Raw genomic sequence first — 12,920 nt, 5'->3', positions numbered from 1 at the left:
ATTTGGAGTACTAAATTCTGGGTACCAGGTTGGAAAGCTGTTAGCAGGGCAGCCAGGAGGGTGATGGGTCTCAAATCCATGTCACCTAAAGATCAGGTAAAGGAACTAGGGACATCACACCTGGAGATAGGGATGGGGGAGGGAGGATGATGTAGTGGATGTTCTTTCAGGGGTATTGTTGGATTGGATGGCCCCCTCCCAACTCTGAAATTCTGTGATTACTATGTGCAAGGAAAGCCCTACCCACCAGGGCTACAAAGTGAAATAAGATTGATCCTGTCTTCAAGGTCTTTATAGTATAATAGGGGAAAGAGGGAATGGACCTGTGGTGTTGGATCATCAAGAGCTTGGCAACGCTTGGAAGAGTTCACTTATCTATCAATGCAAGTCGGCTTCCTTCAACATAGAGTGAGAGGCAGGTCTGGAACCCACGCTTTCCTGGATTGGAGATACAAACAACTAGACACAACCTACTGTGCAAAAGAGAGATCTAGACAAAATGCTCTAAGTCTAAGGGTAGAGGAGAGTGCTCACTCCTAGCTATAGGAAGAAAGAAAGAAAGCTTGAGAAAGAAAGACTGCCTGAGTCTTGAACAGAAATAAAGAAAAGTTGGGAAGGATGTGGTTCAGAGCACTGGGCTTGGAGTCAGGAAGACCTGAGCTCAAGTTCAGCCTCAGAAACTTCCTAGTTGTGTGACTTTGGGCAAGTCATTTAACTTCTGTTTGTGGCAAAAGGAAGTGGCAAACCACTCCAATATCTCTGCCAAGAAAACCCCCTGGACAGTAGAGTCAGACAGAACTGAACAACAAAAGAAAGGGGTGTGGAACAGTTCATTCTAAACACAGGAGACAATTTGGGCAAAGGTAGAATAAAAGTATGTACTGAGATGAGTCTAGTTGGGTTAAACCAGAGTATAAGAGTCCTAGTGTGAGATAAGGTTGGTTAGATTATGGAAGGAGGTCCTTGAACAGTAGGATAGCTTTGTTTGGTAGGTAATGGGGAGCCACTGAAGATTTTTGTGGAAGAGGAATGATGTGCAGCAGGAAGATCAGAGAGGCAAGAGTGGAGGAAACTAGAAAGGGGAGGGCTGTGAAACCTGATAGCTGAACTCGTGGTTATGGTGATAGTGGAGAGGAAAAGACAGGTATTGTGGAGGGGGAGACAGCCCTTAGGAACTGTCTGGATGGGGAAGGAAGAAGGTGGTGAGGGAAGTCAAAAGGTGATTCTGTCACTTTGGGAGGATGATGGTGTCATATTGTAGAAATACTGAAAACTTAGATGGGGGACATCGAGGTACATCCAAGGTGAAGGGTTAGATGTCAGAAGAGAGGCTGGGAATAAAAACTGAGATGGGGGAGTCATATGCATAGCACTCACTGAAGTCATGGGTGCGAATGAATAGTTGAAGGAGAGAATGTGGGAAAAGAAGAGAAGTTGTGGAAGGTGGAGAAGGGAGAGAGCCTGGGCTCCTGAATCAAAGGACCAGGGTTCAAATCCTGCCTCTGCCATTTATTCCCTCCTATGGCTGTGCATCATCCTGGCTAGTTTTGCCAGTAACTTCCAGGTCTCCAGGAAATAGTTAAGCACCTCAGCTATCAGCTCTTGGCAAACTTTTCTCATAGAGCTGTTAACGGCAGGGCCATATCCATCCCCACACAACTGAGCTGGTGCCCTATTTGGGAACACCAAGGGTTCTCCCTTCCCTCACTTCCTTGACTCGTATGGGACCCTACCAATTTCTTGAGCCAGCAGTAGGACAAAACTGGTGCCATGTTGCCCTAGAAGGGAAGTATCCAGGGAGAGAGAACAAAGACAGCATGAAGCATAGTCTGCTCCAGGGACAGACACCTGGACACAAAATCTAGTAGGTTCAAGCCTAGATCTCTTTTTCTGTGTCTATATATCCCATCCTAAGAACCTTGGTGTGGGCTCAGAAAGTGGAGAATACCTCTTAACAGCGCAAGTTCACAGGCAATTTCATTCCAGTTTGGGAGTGAGATCTTCCTAAACACAGGAAATATATACATATTCCTCATTTAATAAAGAAAGCCTTGGAAATAGAAGCATGGGGAGTTTTTGCATTGTATTAATCAGTCTTCTTCATCAAGCTCAGAGGGAAGGGAGGATGGTGCCAGTTAGTTGCAGAACAGGGCATAGAAGCCAGGTACCCTTCCTCCTAGGCCAGTGACCTTTCTCCTTAGGCTTCAGAAGCCATGCCTCTATCTCTCAGAGCACTGGATCCTCTGGTATTTTCAAAAATTTACTGCTAAATGCATGAGTCAGATACAGTGCAGACAAAAAAACCTTCCAGGCAAAGACTGATCTAACAGCATTAGGCTTAGCTAACATCCAGTCAATCTGCTCCCACACCAGAAGGAGGTTCCACCCATTAACAATTTACAAAGCAATAGTCTCAATTCAAAGGAACCTTGGCCTCATAAGGGACAGCTGAACAAAATGAGTGAGGGCTAGGGAAAACTCTAGTTTTGTGGGGTTTTAAAAAATAAGTTTTAAAAGGAAGACCCTTAAAACTGTTTCCAGGCACCCTCTCATTCATGTAAGTTCAATTTTGTTACAAAACTCCACACAAATAGGCTTGGTACTATGGATGGATTTATTTAAGATCTGAGTGCAAACTTTAAAAATACAACAAAACTTTCCATTAGGAATCAACACACCACACCCAATAATGATTTTGCAATCATGCATTTTAACAGAAAGTACAAACGGGCACATATTCGAAAATTAAACATTTCTCCTTAGACCAAGAAAACAACACAATCCTCTCTCTGTTCCTAGTTTTCTAATTCAGAAACACATTACATACATATTCTACGGAGACAATATCAGCTAAGTATTCTAACCCATCTCTGTGATCAAAGGAATGAACACTCTGACCTTGTGAACCATTTAACTATATTTAGTCTCTGGAAAATATGCAATTATACTTCCACATACAACGAAGGTCATGACAATAAACAGTAGAAACTGAGGCAAGATGAGATATTTCAGGTGTGGAAAGCAAAAATCACAAAGGTTCAGTTTAGAATCATACCTATGGGATTGGGTTGGGTTGGGTTTTTTTAATTACAGTTTTTGTGAAATGGCTGGCATAAAAATCAACAGTGAACAATTTATCCACGTATTAAAAAATACGTGGGGTCAATCTCTAAGATCAAATCTCTGAAAAGCACTATCCATGTGGAAAAGACTTGTCTGTGAATGGAAACAAATATGCATTTAGATTAAAAACGAAAGTAGGGCGTAGTGGCATCTCCCTGGTCCCTTAAACGATATTTGGATTTTCATAAAGAATTAGCAGCACCTAAAGTGTTAATTTACTCAATCTAAAGGGTCTATACAATAGATTAGTTGGCAGTGTTCTAGCTTTAGGGAGATGAGAATCAGGGAAATGAAAATCTGAAAGAAAACGTCACACACATTTAGCCAAAGTCACCTTTCCAAAGGTAGCTTTCAAATGGAAAGAAAAATCATTAAGTTAAAAAGTTTAAGAAAAGAGTCCCTAAAGGCCAGTCCCTAAGCAATGGGCCATGAACAGTCAAAGTTGCTGAGTTGTCCACTTAGTAACTAACGCTGGTTGATTTTTACGGGTCAAAGAAGAGCTGGAGATTGGGAGAACATCCACATACACGTATCATTGCACGAACAACTTGCCCAGCATTTTACATCCCTGAACACTAAACAGGTAAAATCTTTACAAAAACCTTCACTCCAGATTATTTTCCTTTTTACCATCATATACATAGCATTTAAATATTTATGAATAGAAGAATCTCTTTTCTTTATAATATAAATATTTTAGAGAAAGGAAAACTATCTTGTAGTGGTGGCTAACATTTTTTTTTAAAAGAAATGCAAGCAACACACACGCACATAACAAAAAATGATCAAGAAAAAAAGTGCAAAGTATAACAGTATTAAGAACGTTCATTTTTTTTTTAAAACAGTAACTATAGTTCAAGTGTGAACAGCCAGCAGGGAAAAAGGAGCAAACAATTTGAAAAGGGTTTAAAAAACAAAAGCACACACACAATAAATTACAGCACAAAAAGTAGATGAATCCTTCTTGAACAGTCCTATGCTCGCGCCTAGAATTTCCAGTTTCTAACTTCTTCCATAAAGAGGAAAAAATAGGATGACAGTGCTTTCTTCCCTTTTAGACCAACTTCCAAAAATGGAACCAAGTTATTCACCCAGAGGACACAGACAAGATCTCTAAGGAAATATTGTGTGCGTTTGTAATCTACTAGAATTAGAGTGAACTGCAAGACTTTCCAAAATGAAAAATACTAAGAATCCAAACCAGCAACAGAAAAGTCTTTTTAAGAAAACCCTGAAAATATATACTTGTTTTAATGGAAATACATTTGGAAATTGACTCCTCAAAGTCATCAAAACAGATTGCAAACATGAGCTCTTCTGAAGAGCTGTGTGTTGTGTGTGGGTCACTACTCTTAGGATGTGTTGGTGCCGTTGTCTTTCCTGTGAGATGTAGCCTTCTACCATTTTGCTTTTGATCCTTTGTTTTCAATTTAAATATTTGATGGCAGACATTTTGCCAGAAACCCTAAAAGAAATGTACTCGCCACTTGTAAATGTCAAAGGAATGTGGTTATTGGATTCATACTTCAAACAAGGATAAAAAACAATCCAGTTTCCCTTTAAATATATTACTCAGTAGCATTTTTTGTCTTAATTTAAACTTTAGGCACTGTAAATATTCACAATATTATAATGATGTACAGATGATACCATCTCTAATGCATGTCTGTAACCTTAATTCTTTATCTTATAGACTCTTTCCAAGAATACGGTATTTCATTTCTATCTATGATGCTATAGCCATGAGTTGGTTTTTGATAACTACATAACACGTATAAACAGTTGGAAAAGGATGTCAAAGCCCCCAGGTGGTGCTGCACTGAGTAGTGAGATCACAGATCTGTCTGTCAAGCCTTACAAGTAAGGAAACTTCAAAATTAAGACAACTGAACCTAGAAAGTACAAATTTTATCCTCTACTCCAACCCTATTTATTTGCTTCGACTTTAATTGGGCTTAAGGAACTAGAAATCAACCTTAGGCAGATCCTGGGAGTTACATTTTTGTTTTATAACTCAAGATGGAGTCAAGAATCAAAATTCAATAAAGTAGCTAGAGGCAAATGACTTCCATCTAGGTTTCATTAGAACAATGTGAAGAAAAGTTAAAGGAGACTCAACAGTCATTTGAATTGGTTTTTTCTTTCTGTTTTGATTTGATTAACTTTAGATTGTAATAGCTATATGTATAGTCTAACAGCCAGAGGCAAAAATAAAAGACTAAAATTTCAAATTGTAGCAGGCATGGCCCAGCTACTTTTGAGAAAAGGCCCAACATTTATTTGCCTCCATACATTCTCTCAATGTCATTGAGGTAATGGTTCCTCAACTCTTTCCTTTTCAACTTGAAAGCATCAGTTACCAAGCCGGTTTCAGGAGTCCAAGGTTCTGGGCTTAAGCAGACTTTGATTGGAATTTCAAAACGCTCCAGTTTCACTAAAAGGAAAAGAATAATGAGAATCAATTAAGTGTTTTTAAGAAAAACAACCAGGCAGAATGATGTACGTCATGTTTGATACTCTCTACACAAGTAATTCAGGAGAAATTGACCCAAGGGGAAATGTTAAATACCTTAATAATAATTCTACCATACATTTCTACTAACACCATTTTACAAGGTGGTTTCATATCTATTCCCTTATTTGGATGAGATTTTTGCCTGTACAGGCTTATATTTATGTACAATTGCACCTTCAAACACACTCTTTCTGGGCATTATGGTAGCTCAAGTACCAAATAGGAGATGAATCCTGAGTCTTCCTAGACAGACTTCATTGAATTGCAAAGAAGAGGGAAAAACTGGCCCTTGATAGTGTGGATTCCATACAAAGAAAAGCCTACAAAAGTTAAATTAGGAAGTTGTTGTTGTTTTTGTCTTTTGTTCTCAAAGAGGACCAATGACATCAAAAAGTTGACTTGCAAGTGAACTGGATTTAAATGAGAGAGGGCTATGCAAGGTCACCAGCCTCACTTTCTCCTCTGGAACCATTTGGGTCCAGTGGCAAGATATAAATCAGGATGACTGGAGATGGCCTGATGTAATGAGAGACCTTGGCCTTTTTAAGCTAAGGTCTTTCCCAGGTCACAGTTTGTCTCAGGCAGCATTCATTCAGTGATTAAGGCTAGGTAAGAAATGAGGCCAAAAAATGTCTTCTTTTACCTATTCAAAAAAAAATCAATCTGGGAGGGGAAGATCCTCAGGGTTTCTAGCTGGAACAAAAACAATCCCTATTTACACTTAGACAAATACCAAAGCACTTTGTGATGTTAATTCTGAAAAACTGCTTTCATGTTGTTTATTATTAATAAAAATTAATGACTAAAGCTCTAAAGGTTTATTCATATTAATCTGCAGGTGATTCCTATTTTATATATTACCAAAGCTTTTCCTTAAAGCTCCATGGTGATCAGGGATGACCTTCTTTCTAAGACAGCCCAATCTGCTTTCTGGGCAGGTGGATAATACTTCCTCCCAATGATTCAAATGGGCCCCTCTCTGCCTTCTATCCAGGTGTTCCAGTGCCACCCTCTTAGGCCAAAACAGTAACTCAAATAGTTGGGGACTACAATAATGTCTCCCCCACCCTGTGAGAATTGCTGAGAACACAGAGAATATGCAAAGAGGAAAGGGATCAGAAAAGAGCCCTGGAGGTCACCAGCACAGAAGGAAGGGGACAAGGAGGATGAACCTGGAAAGATTTAGGAGGAAAATACCTTCTATTTTCTTCTCCAAAGAAAGAAAAATTTAAGAACTAGATGTACTATCCCAATCATTTAAATAATTTGATATCTCTTGAATACTCCTACAGAAATTGAAAAAACCCCACAGTAAGGAAGATTGACGATGGGGTCTTTTATAAGCTCAAGTCATGAGTGTGTGGCTTCTGATGATGCCATCCTACTTACTGGTATTTGCAGCCTCTTTGATCTCCTTAAGTATCTCTGCTTCCATGGTAGGGTTGTTACAGATGTCTGCCCAAGATCCCTCTACTCCTTTCTGCTGGGCCAGAACCATCAATCTTTTCTGATTAGGAACCACAAAACTGATCACATACGACTGGTCACTAAAGGATTGGAAAAGTACATGTCATATCGAAAAGCAATTGATGATAAATGATGACAAATGAAACAGTGGTCAAAACATTTCCAGAGCTGTACTTTTCCAAGTTATTAATTGTCTGATGAACAAGTTATAAGCCCCACAAGAATAACATATACTGACTCATGTAAATAAGTTACAAAGTTCAATGTTACAATTTTCTACATCTTGAGACTAAAACATTTAGGCTACATAGTGTTTAGTCGACAATTTCAGGATGTTCCTGAAGATCTCAGTTTTAAAAAAAAAAACTTTATATGAAATCCTGATGCTGAATGAAGATTGTATTTCAGGAGCAGCAGAAAAAAAAGAATCCTGGAATAGAAGAGCTCAGATAGCTCTTGCCATGAGAACCAATGGTGTGAACTTTCCCTCTCTGTAATTCACTTTCCTCTTCTTAAGGGGTTGCACAACTGGGTTATTATACCCTCAGGAGGTCTTATGGGTATTTAGGCATTCAGTGCAGAATTATTTCAGAGTAAGAAAAAATTAGAAACAAATATGTGCCCAACAAGTGAGTAATGGTTGAAAAATCTAGGGTAGATTAATGTATTGGACTATCGTACCATAAGAAATGTACTTTCTTAAGAAAAGACTGAACTCAAAGAGGGGAAAAATACAGATGTTGTCAGTTGCAGTCTCTAGCATTTGGAACTTGGCTTGCTTTTTTCCCCCTAAGCAGCGGGTGATTCTTGGGAAGTGTTTGTGTCAAAAGAAATAGAGCAAGAATAAGAAAAAAGAAAATGCAATGGCTGGACAGCTCTGAGGTTCCTTCCATTCTATAGCATTCAGGAATGGACACACACAGACACACAGACACACAGACACACACACAGACACACAGACACACAGACACACACACACACACACACACACACACACACCTTGCCTAATTACCTCTGCTCCTCTCAGAAAGAAGTTCAGATACAGAGCATGCTCTGTGGGACACTGACCTTTTGGCGTAGGCACAGATGTTGTCTATGAGTGGGCAGTTTTTCAAGGCAGCCTCCACTTTGCCCAGAGACACATACTCCCCAGCCTGGAGCTTCACCAGATCTTTCTTGCGATCTAGGAAATCATGGAAAACTTTGACTTAGAATTATTTTAGCTAAAAAATTTACTCGTTTAGCTAAAATCTGGATTTTATTTCAATTTCTCTGCCTTAATAGTAAAGATAGAGACAATCTTTCAAAATCTGACTGCTTTTTTACCTTTAATACATTGCCACCCATCATTTTATTTGATCTTTAAGACCCACTAGGAACATGAATATTTCATTCTATATAGCCATATTTGAATCTCAGTTCCCTGAAAAATACTGTGATGAAATTTATTCCTACTTGATAAATGGCAAAAGCCTAAGAAAGAAAATCTGAATGGCCCCAGAGAGCCTGTGGCTTTAAGCATTTAGCCATTTTGGAGCCACAGATAGCACAATGTCAGAGCACAGTGGCACATGAGATACCACTAGAAGCTTTGCACTCAGTGCACCCATGCCCAAAGGCCCAGAAATGGTCTGCAACCACTAGAGAGCTGTACTGTACTGTAAGGTCAAGCAGCCTCCAGGCCCCCCTGCTGGTCTGCTCTAGAAGTTTGGTATTCATTTATGTTCCTGTGAAACTCTTCGAAGCAGCTCAGAACTTGTGGAAGGATCCGAATTCACCTTCCAAGGAATTTTCTGAAGCGGTGTCAAAGCAGGAAGAACATTAATGTAGGCTGGGCCCACAACCAGCACTGTTCTCAGGCCTGACCATTTTCCTCCTGCTCAGTCTCTTATTCTAAGGCCAGCTTTATCCAGGCCCAGGATAGCCAGCTTACCATCCATAGCTGGGCCCCTTTCTGACAATGTCCTTGGTGCTCACTGGGCCTGAAGCCTCAATCCCCATCATCAACCTTGTTTCCAGAGCACCTTGGGGCAAAGGTTCCATGTCAACATAGGGCAGAGTGGTCAGGTGGCAGTGGCTGAAGGCCATATCCCCACTGCTGCCCATGGCTAGAGGCCAAAATGCTCCACTTTGATATCCAACTTAAGGGACCCCACAAAACCAAAAAAAAAAGCCCGAGGCTCACTATTGACACTGATACTTCCCAATGATGAAATCTGGCCACAGCTACAGAAGCTGCAATCCTATACTAAAACATGTCTGTGCTGCCCCTTGGCAATTTGACAATGGGGATAATGCCAGACAAGGGAAAGAAGAGGTGTGGTGAGTTGAGTAAGCCGAGGAGAGGAACCCAGATACATGTTTGTGACAGCGTGATCCTGTGCCCCCTGCCCTCTACTCCTCCACACCTCTCCACACACACACCCTGCTATTTTCACCCAACAGGAGCACCAGCCCAAATCCTAGCACAGCACTTTGCAGACAGGTAGGGACTTCTTAAATGTTGACTGAATCCAGTTGCTAAGGATTTTCCCATAATTACCTTTACAGATACTTAAGTTATCAAAAGCAAATTAAACCTGCAGAAAGTAAAAAATACTGACCTATGATCTGCAAACATCCATCAGGGTGAAACTCTCCAATATCTCCAGTACAAAACCATCTTTGTCCATTTTCATCCACAGAGTAATCTTCGGCCGTTTTCTCTTCATTTTTAAAATAGCCCATGGAAATATTCTGCCCACCGATTACGATTTCGCCCCTGGGGTTTGGCTTATCATGGATGGTATAGCCTCCTGGAAATCATAAAAGCAAATTGACCTATCCTCTAAAAATACAATGGACTTTGCTAATCATTAAAATGATTTTCCTAGAATTAGTTGGTAATCAAGTATATATTTTGCTAAAACATAATTTGCTATAGGGTCAGCCTTATGTGTAAGCTAGAACACATCCTGAATGATAACGGGCCTTGACATCATTCCATTCAAGGAGCAAGTGAAGGAGCTATGGATGTTTAGTTTGGAGAAGAGCTGAATGGGGAAGGAAGGCTGTCTTCAAATCCCTGAATGTCTGTCACATGGAAGACAAGGATTAACCATGTTCTAGTCAGCCCCAGAGGACAGATATAGGAGGAAGAGTTTGTAGTGAAAAGACAGAAAGATGTCCTTGTACATAGAGTGGTTTAGGAATGTTTTCAATGGGCATTGGAAGCCTGACTTACAGGTATAGGAAGTAGGATAATAGGAGCAAAGTCAGGGGAGAAAAGGTATAAAAACAGACAGGTCCTAAGTTTAGCAGTACAGTAAAGACAATAAGAAAAAGCCAAAAGAGACAACGTGGCCCAGCACATAAATAGAGTGCTGCTCTTGGTATTGGGAAGGCCTGGTTTCAGCTCTGCCTTTGCCACATATCAGCTGTATGACTCTCAGAAAGTCACTGAGCCTCTCTGTGCTCCAAGACATAGCAAGACTTATATGTTATGACCAAACTGCTCCTTTGCATTGGCAGAGGGAATTCCCTAAACTGATGAAATGACAGGTTGGGAAGCTCCTTCCCCAATAACAGCAGCAACACAGCGAACAAGCTTCCTTCTACCAGCTCACCTTTAGAGAGCACTAGAGGCCTTGTGAATGGCTTTTTCTCACAATAGCTCTGTGAGACAAAGAGTATACCTACTGTCATGGCCATTTTACAGATATAGGAACTGACAAGTTATATGACTTGCCCTGGGTCATGCAGTCAATGTCTGAGGTGGGGTCTGCTCAGTACTTTTTTTCACTACTTTTTTAGTCTCTAACATATTTAGCAAAAGCTCTTCCATTTTTTGTACTTCAAATCTGATGACAAATTTATGATGTCCTCCATTTTTCTTATAGGCTTCCATTAGAAAATAAGACACATGCTCCCTCGGAAAAGCAATGTGACCTCTGGATAGAATAACAATCTTTTAGAATCAAAGACCTCATTGAAATCCCACTTGTGATGCTTCTTCACAGTGATTTGGATGTTTGCACACACTGCCTGAACCTACAAGGCCTGGCAAAAGACTTACTCTGTAAGTACTCTGCCATATGTCTGGGCTACTCTTCTGGAGATAAGCCCCAGATGATGTAGTCCCCCACCCCACCCACTGGCAGCTACTATGTCCTAAGATTTGGAAGGGTTTGAGCAACGCACCAGGGAATACCTATATTGATGACATCAGAGATTCCCTGAGGAATGAATGTAGTAAGTTTTTTGAGATCTGATATTTAAAATAGAATTATTTGATGGCAGCTTGGTGGTATGGGATGGTGGGATTTGGAACTCAAGGACCTGGGCAGGAAGGCTGGAAAGAATTCTGTTCTCTTGCCTACTGGGTCTGGTTGTTCTAGTGCTGACTGCCAGGAGAGGTAGAAAAGATAAAGAAAACAGCCCTGGGAGGCAAGAGAATGATTTTTTATGGATATTAATGTTTATCAACTTTTTTTTTTTTAATGGTGAGGCCTAGCTTACTTTTCCTCTTCAGGGGCAAAGCAAAAATCGTCAGTAAAAGGAACATCAGAAAAATGGGGATTTTAAAAACAAATGAGCACAATTTAACCACCCAGACGGCACAGGCAAATTGTAAATTACCAAAAGAATTCTCTTATTTATATATCTGCCAAAGCTTTCCAAGTCCAGAGTGAGTATATGCCTGATGGCATGAAGCTTTTCTTCTGGAGAACTCTGAAGGAGTGGTTCAACCCTGAAGAGGAAGCTTAAGGAAATCATCAGCCTAAAGCAAAATGTGCCACCTCAGATAACCTGGCACTATGAATATTCTGGAGCATCGCCATTGCCAACTCAATGACTGTCATGTTAACCTAATTGCACATTTAGCACACCAACCATTAAATGAGTGTTTGTACCCCTCTGCCACCATCACCATGGAACTGTAAAGGGACAACATGGGACTGAGGACCCTTATGGTGTTTGGTTTATCTCATGAGCACCTAGTGGCCCCACCTATCCACACCTGACTAGGCCGCTTCTCAGACAGCTTCAATTCAATAGTCAATAATGTTTATTAAGAATTACACGCTCTGCCTTATGCTAGATCCGGGGAGACAAAGAAGTCTTGCCCTCAGGCAACTTACATTCTATGGGGGGGGGGGGGCTCTGTAAGTACATGGGGCACAGCAAAAGATTCCCATCCCAGGTGAGGCCCAAGTCTTGCCTTGAAGGCAGGTTTAAGGGGCAGGGCAGCAGTGCCTTCCAAACATGGGGAACTGCTTATACAATGGGAGCTGAACGTCATGATGGGGAAGAGGTAAAAGGTCAGACAGATCCCAGAATGTCCAAGGCAGGCTGGGCAGAGCCATCTACAAGTGCCTGAAAGCATCTGGGTTGGGTTCTGGGTCAAGGGGCACTCCATGCCCACTATAAGTGGTCTTCAGTGAGCACTGTCCAATGGGCATGAGACTAGCATACAATTCTTACCTTCTTGCCAATCCTTGAGTTTAATTTCACAGCAAATGAGGGGGGCTCCCACTCGACCAGTGCTGTAGTCAGTAACTGTGAGAGAGAGGGAAAGAAGAGACCAGCATTGACTATGACATTCTAGACCCTATAAGAGAGGAGGAATGACATGAGGCAGAGCATAAGAGAGGAAAGAAGGAAAGGGGATTGGCAGAAAAGGAGAAGGCATCTATCTGGTGTCTGCTCTGTAGCAGGCAGTGTGCCAAATGCTGCAGGGGCAAAGATAAAACTGAAACAGTCCTGTGGTCAAGGAGTGCACCTTCTTTTAGGGGTATAATATATATGCACAGAAATGGATGTTAAGTTGTACAAA

The 12,920-nt window shown here is 40.9% G+C and overlaps 1 protein-coding gene across 8 annotated transcripts in view; it reads right to left on the bottom strand.

The window, feature by feature from the left end:
• Positions 1 to 2,596: 2,596 nt before the first annotated feature.
• The window catches only part of ACSL4 (acyl-CoA synthetase long chain family member 4), an 82,279-nt gene continuing 71,955 nt past the window's right edge, over positions 2,597 to 12,920 (bottom strand). For all 8 annotated transcript variants that reach the window (XM_072626282.1, XM_072626276.1, XM_072626280.1 and 5 more), the window contains 5 exons: positions 12,569 to 12,643; positions 9,709 to 9,900; positions 8,174 to 8,288; positions 7,028 to 7,185; positions 2,597 to 5,557 (listed from right to left, as the gene is read on the bottom strand). In XM_072626282.1, the coding sequence (XP_072482383.1) occupies positions 5,400 to 5,557; positions 7,028 to 7,185; positions 8,174 to 8,288; positions 9,709 to 9,900; positions 12,569 to 12,643 (698 nt within the window). In that variant the 3' untranslated portion in view covers positions 2,597 to 5,399. The remainder of the gene's footprint in view (positions 5,558 to 7,027; positions 7,186 to 8,173; positions 8,289 to 9,708; positions 9,901 to 12,568; positions 12,644 to 12,920) is intronic.

This window comes from Notamacropus eugenii, chromosome X, assembly GCF_028372415.1.
Source record: "Notamacropus eugenii isolate mMacEug1 chromosome X, mMacEug1.pri_v2, whole genome shotgun sequence".
NCBI classification, from domain to species: Eukaryota; Metazoa; Chordata; class Mammalia; order Diprotodontia; family Macropodidae; genus Notamacropus; species Notamacropus eugenii.
The sequence above is the reverse complement of the archived record's forward strand: the minus strand, read 5'-3'. Positions and strand labels throughout refer to the sequence as shown.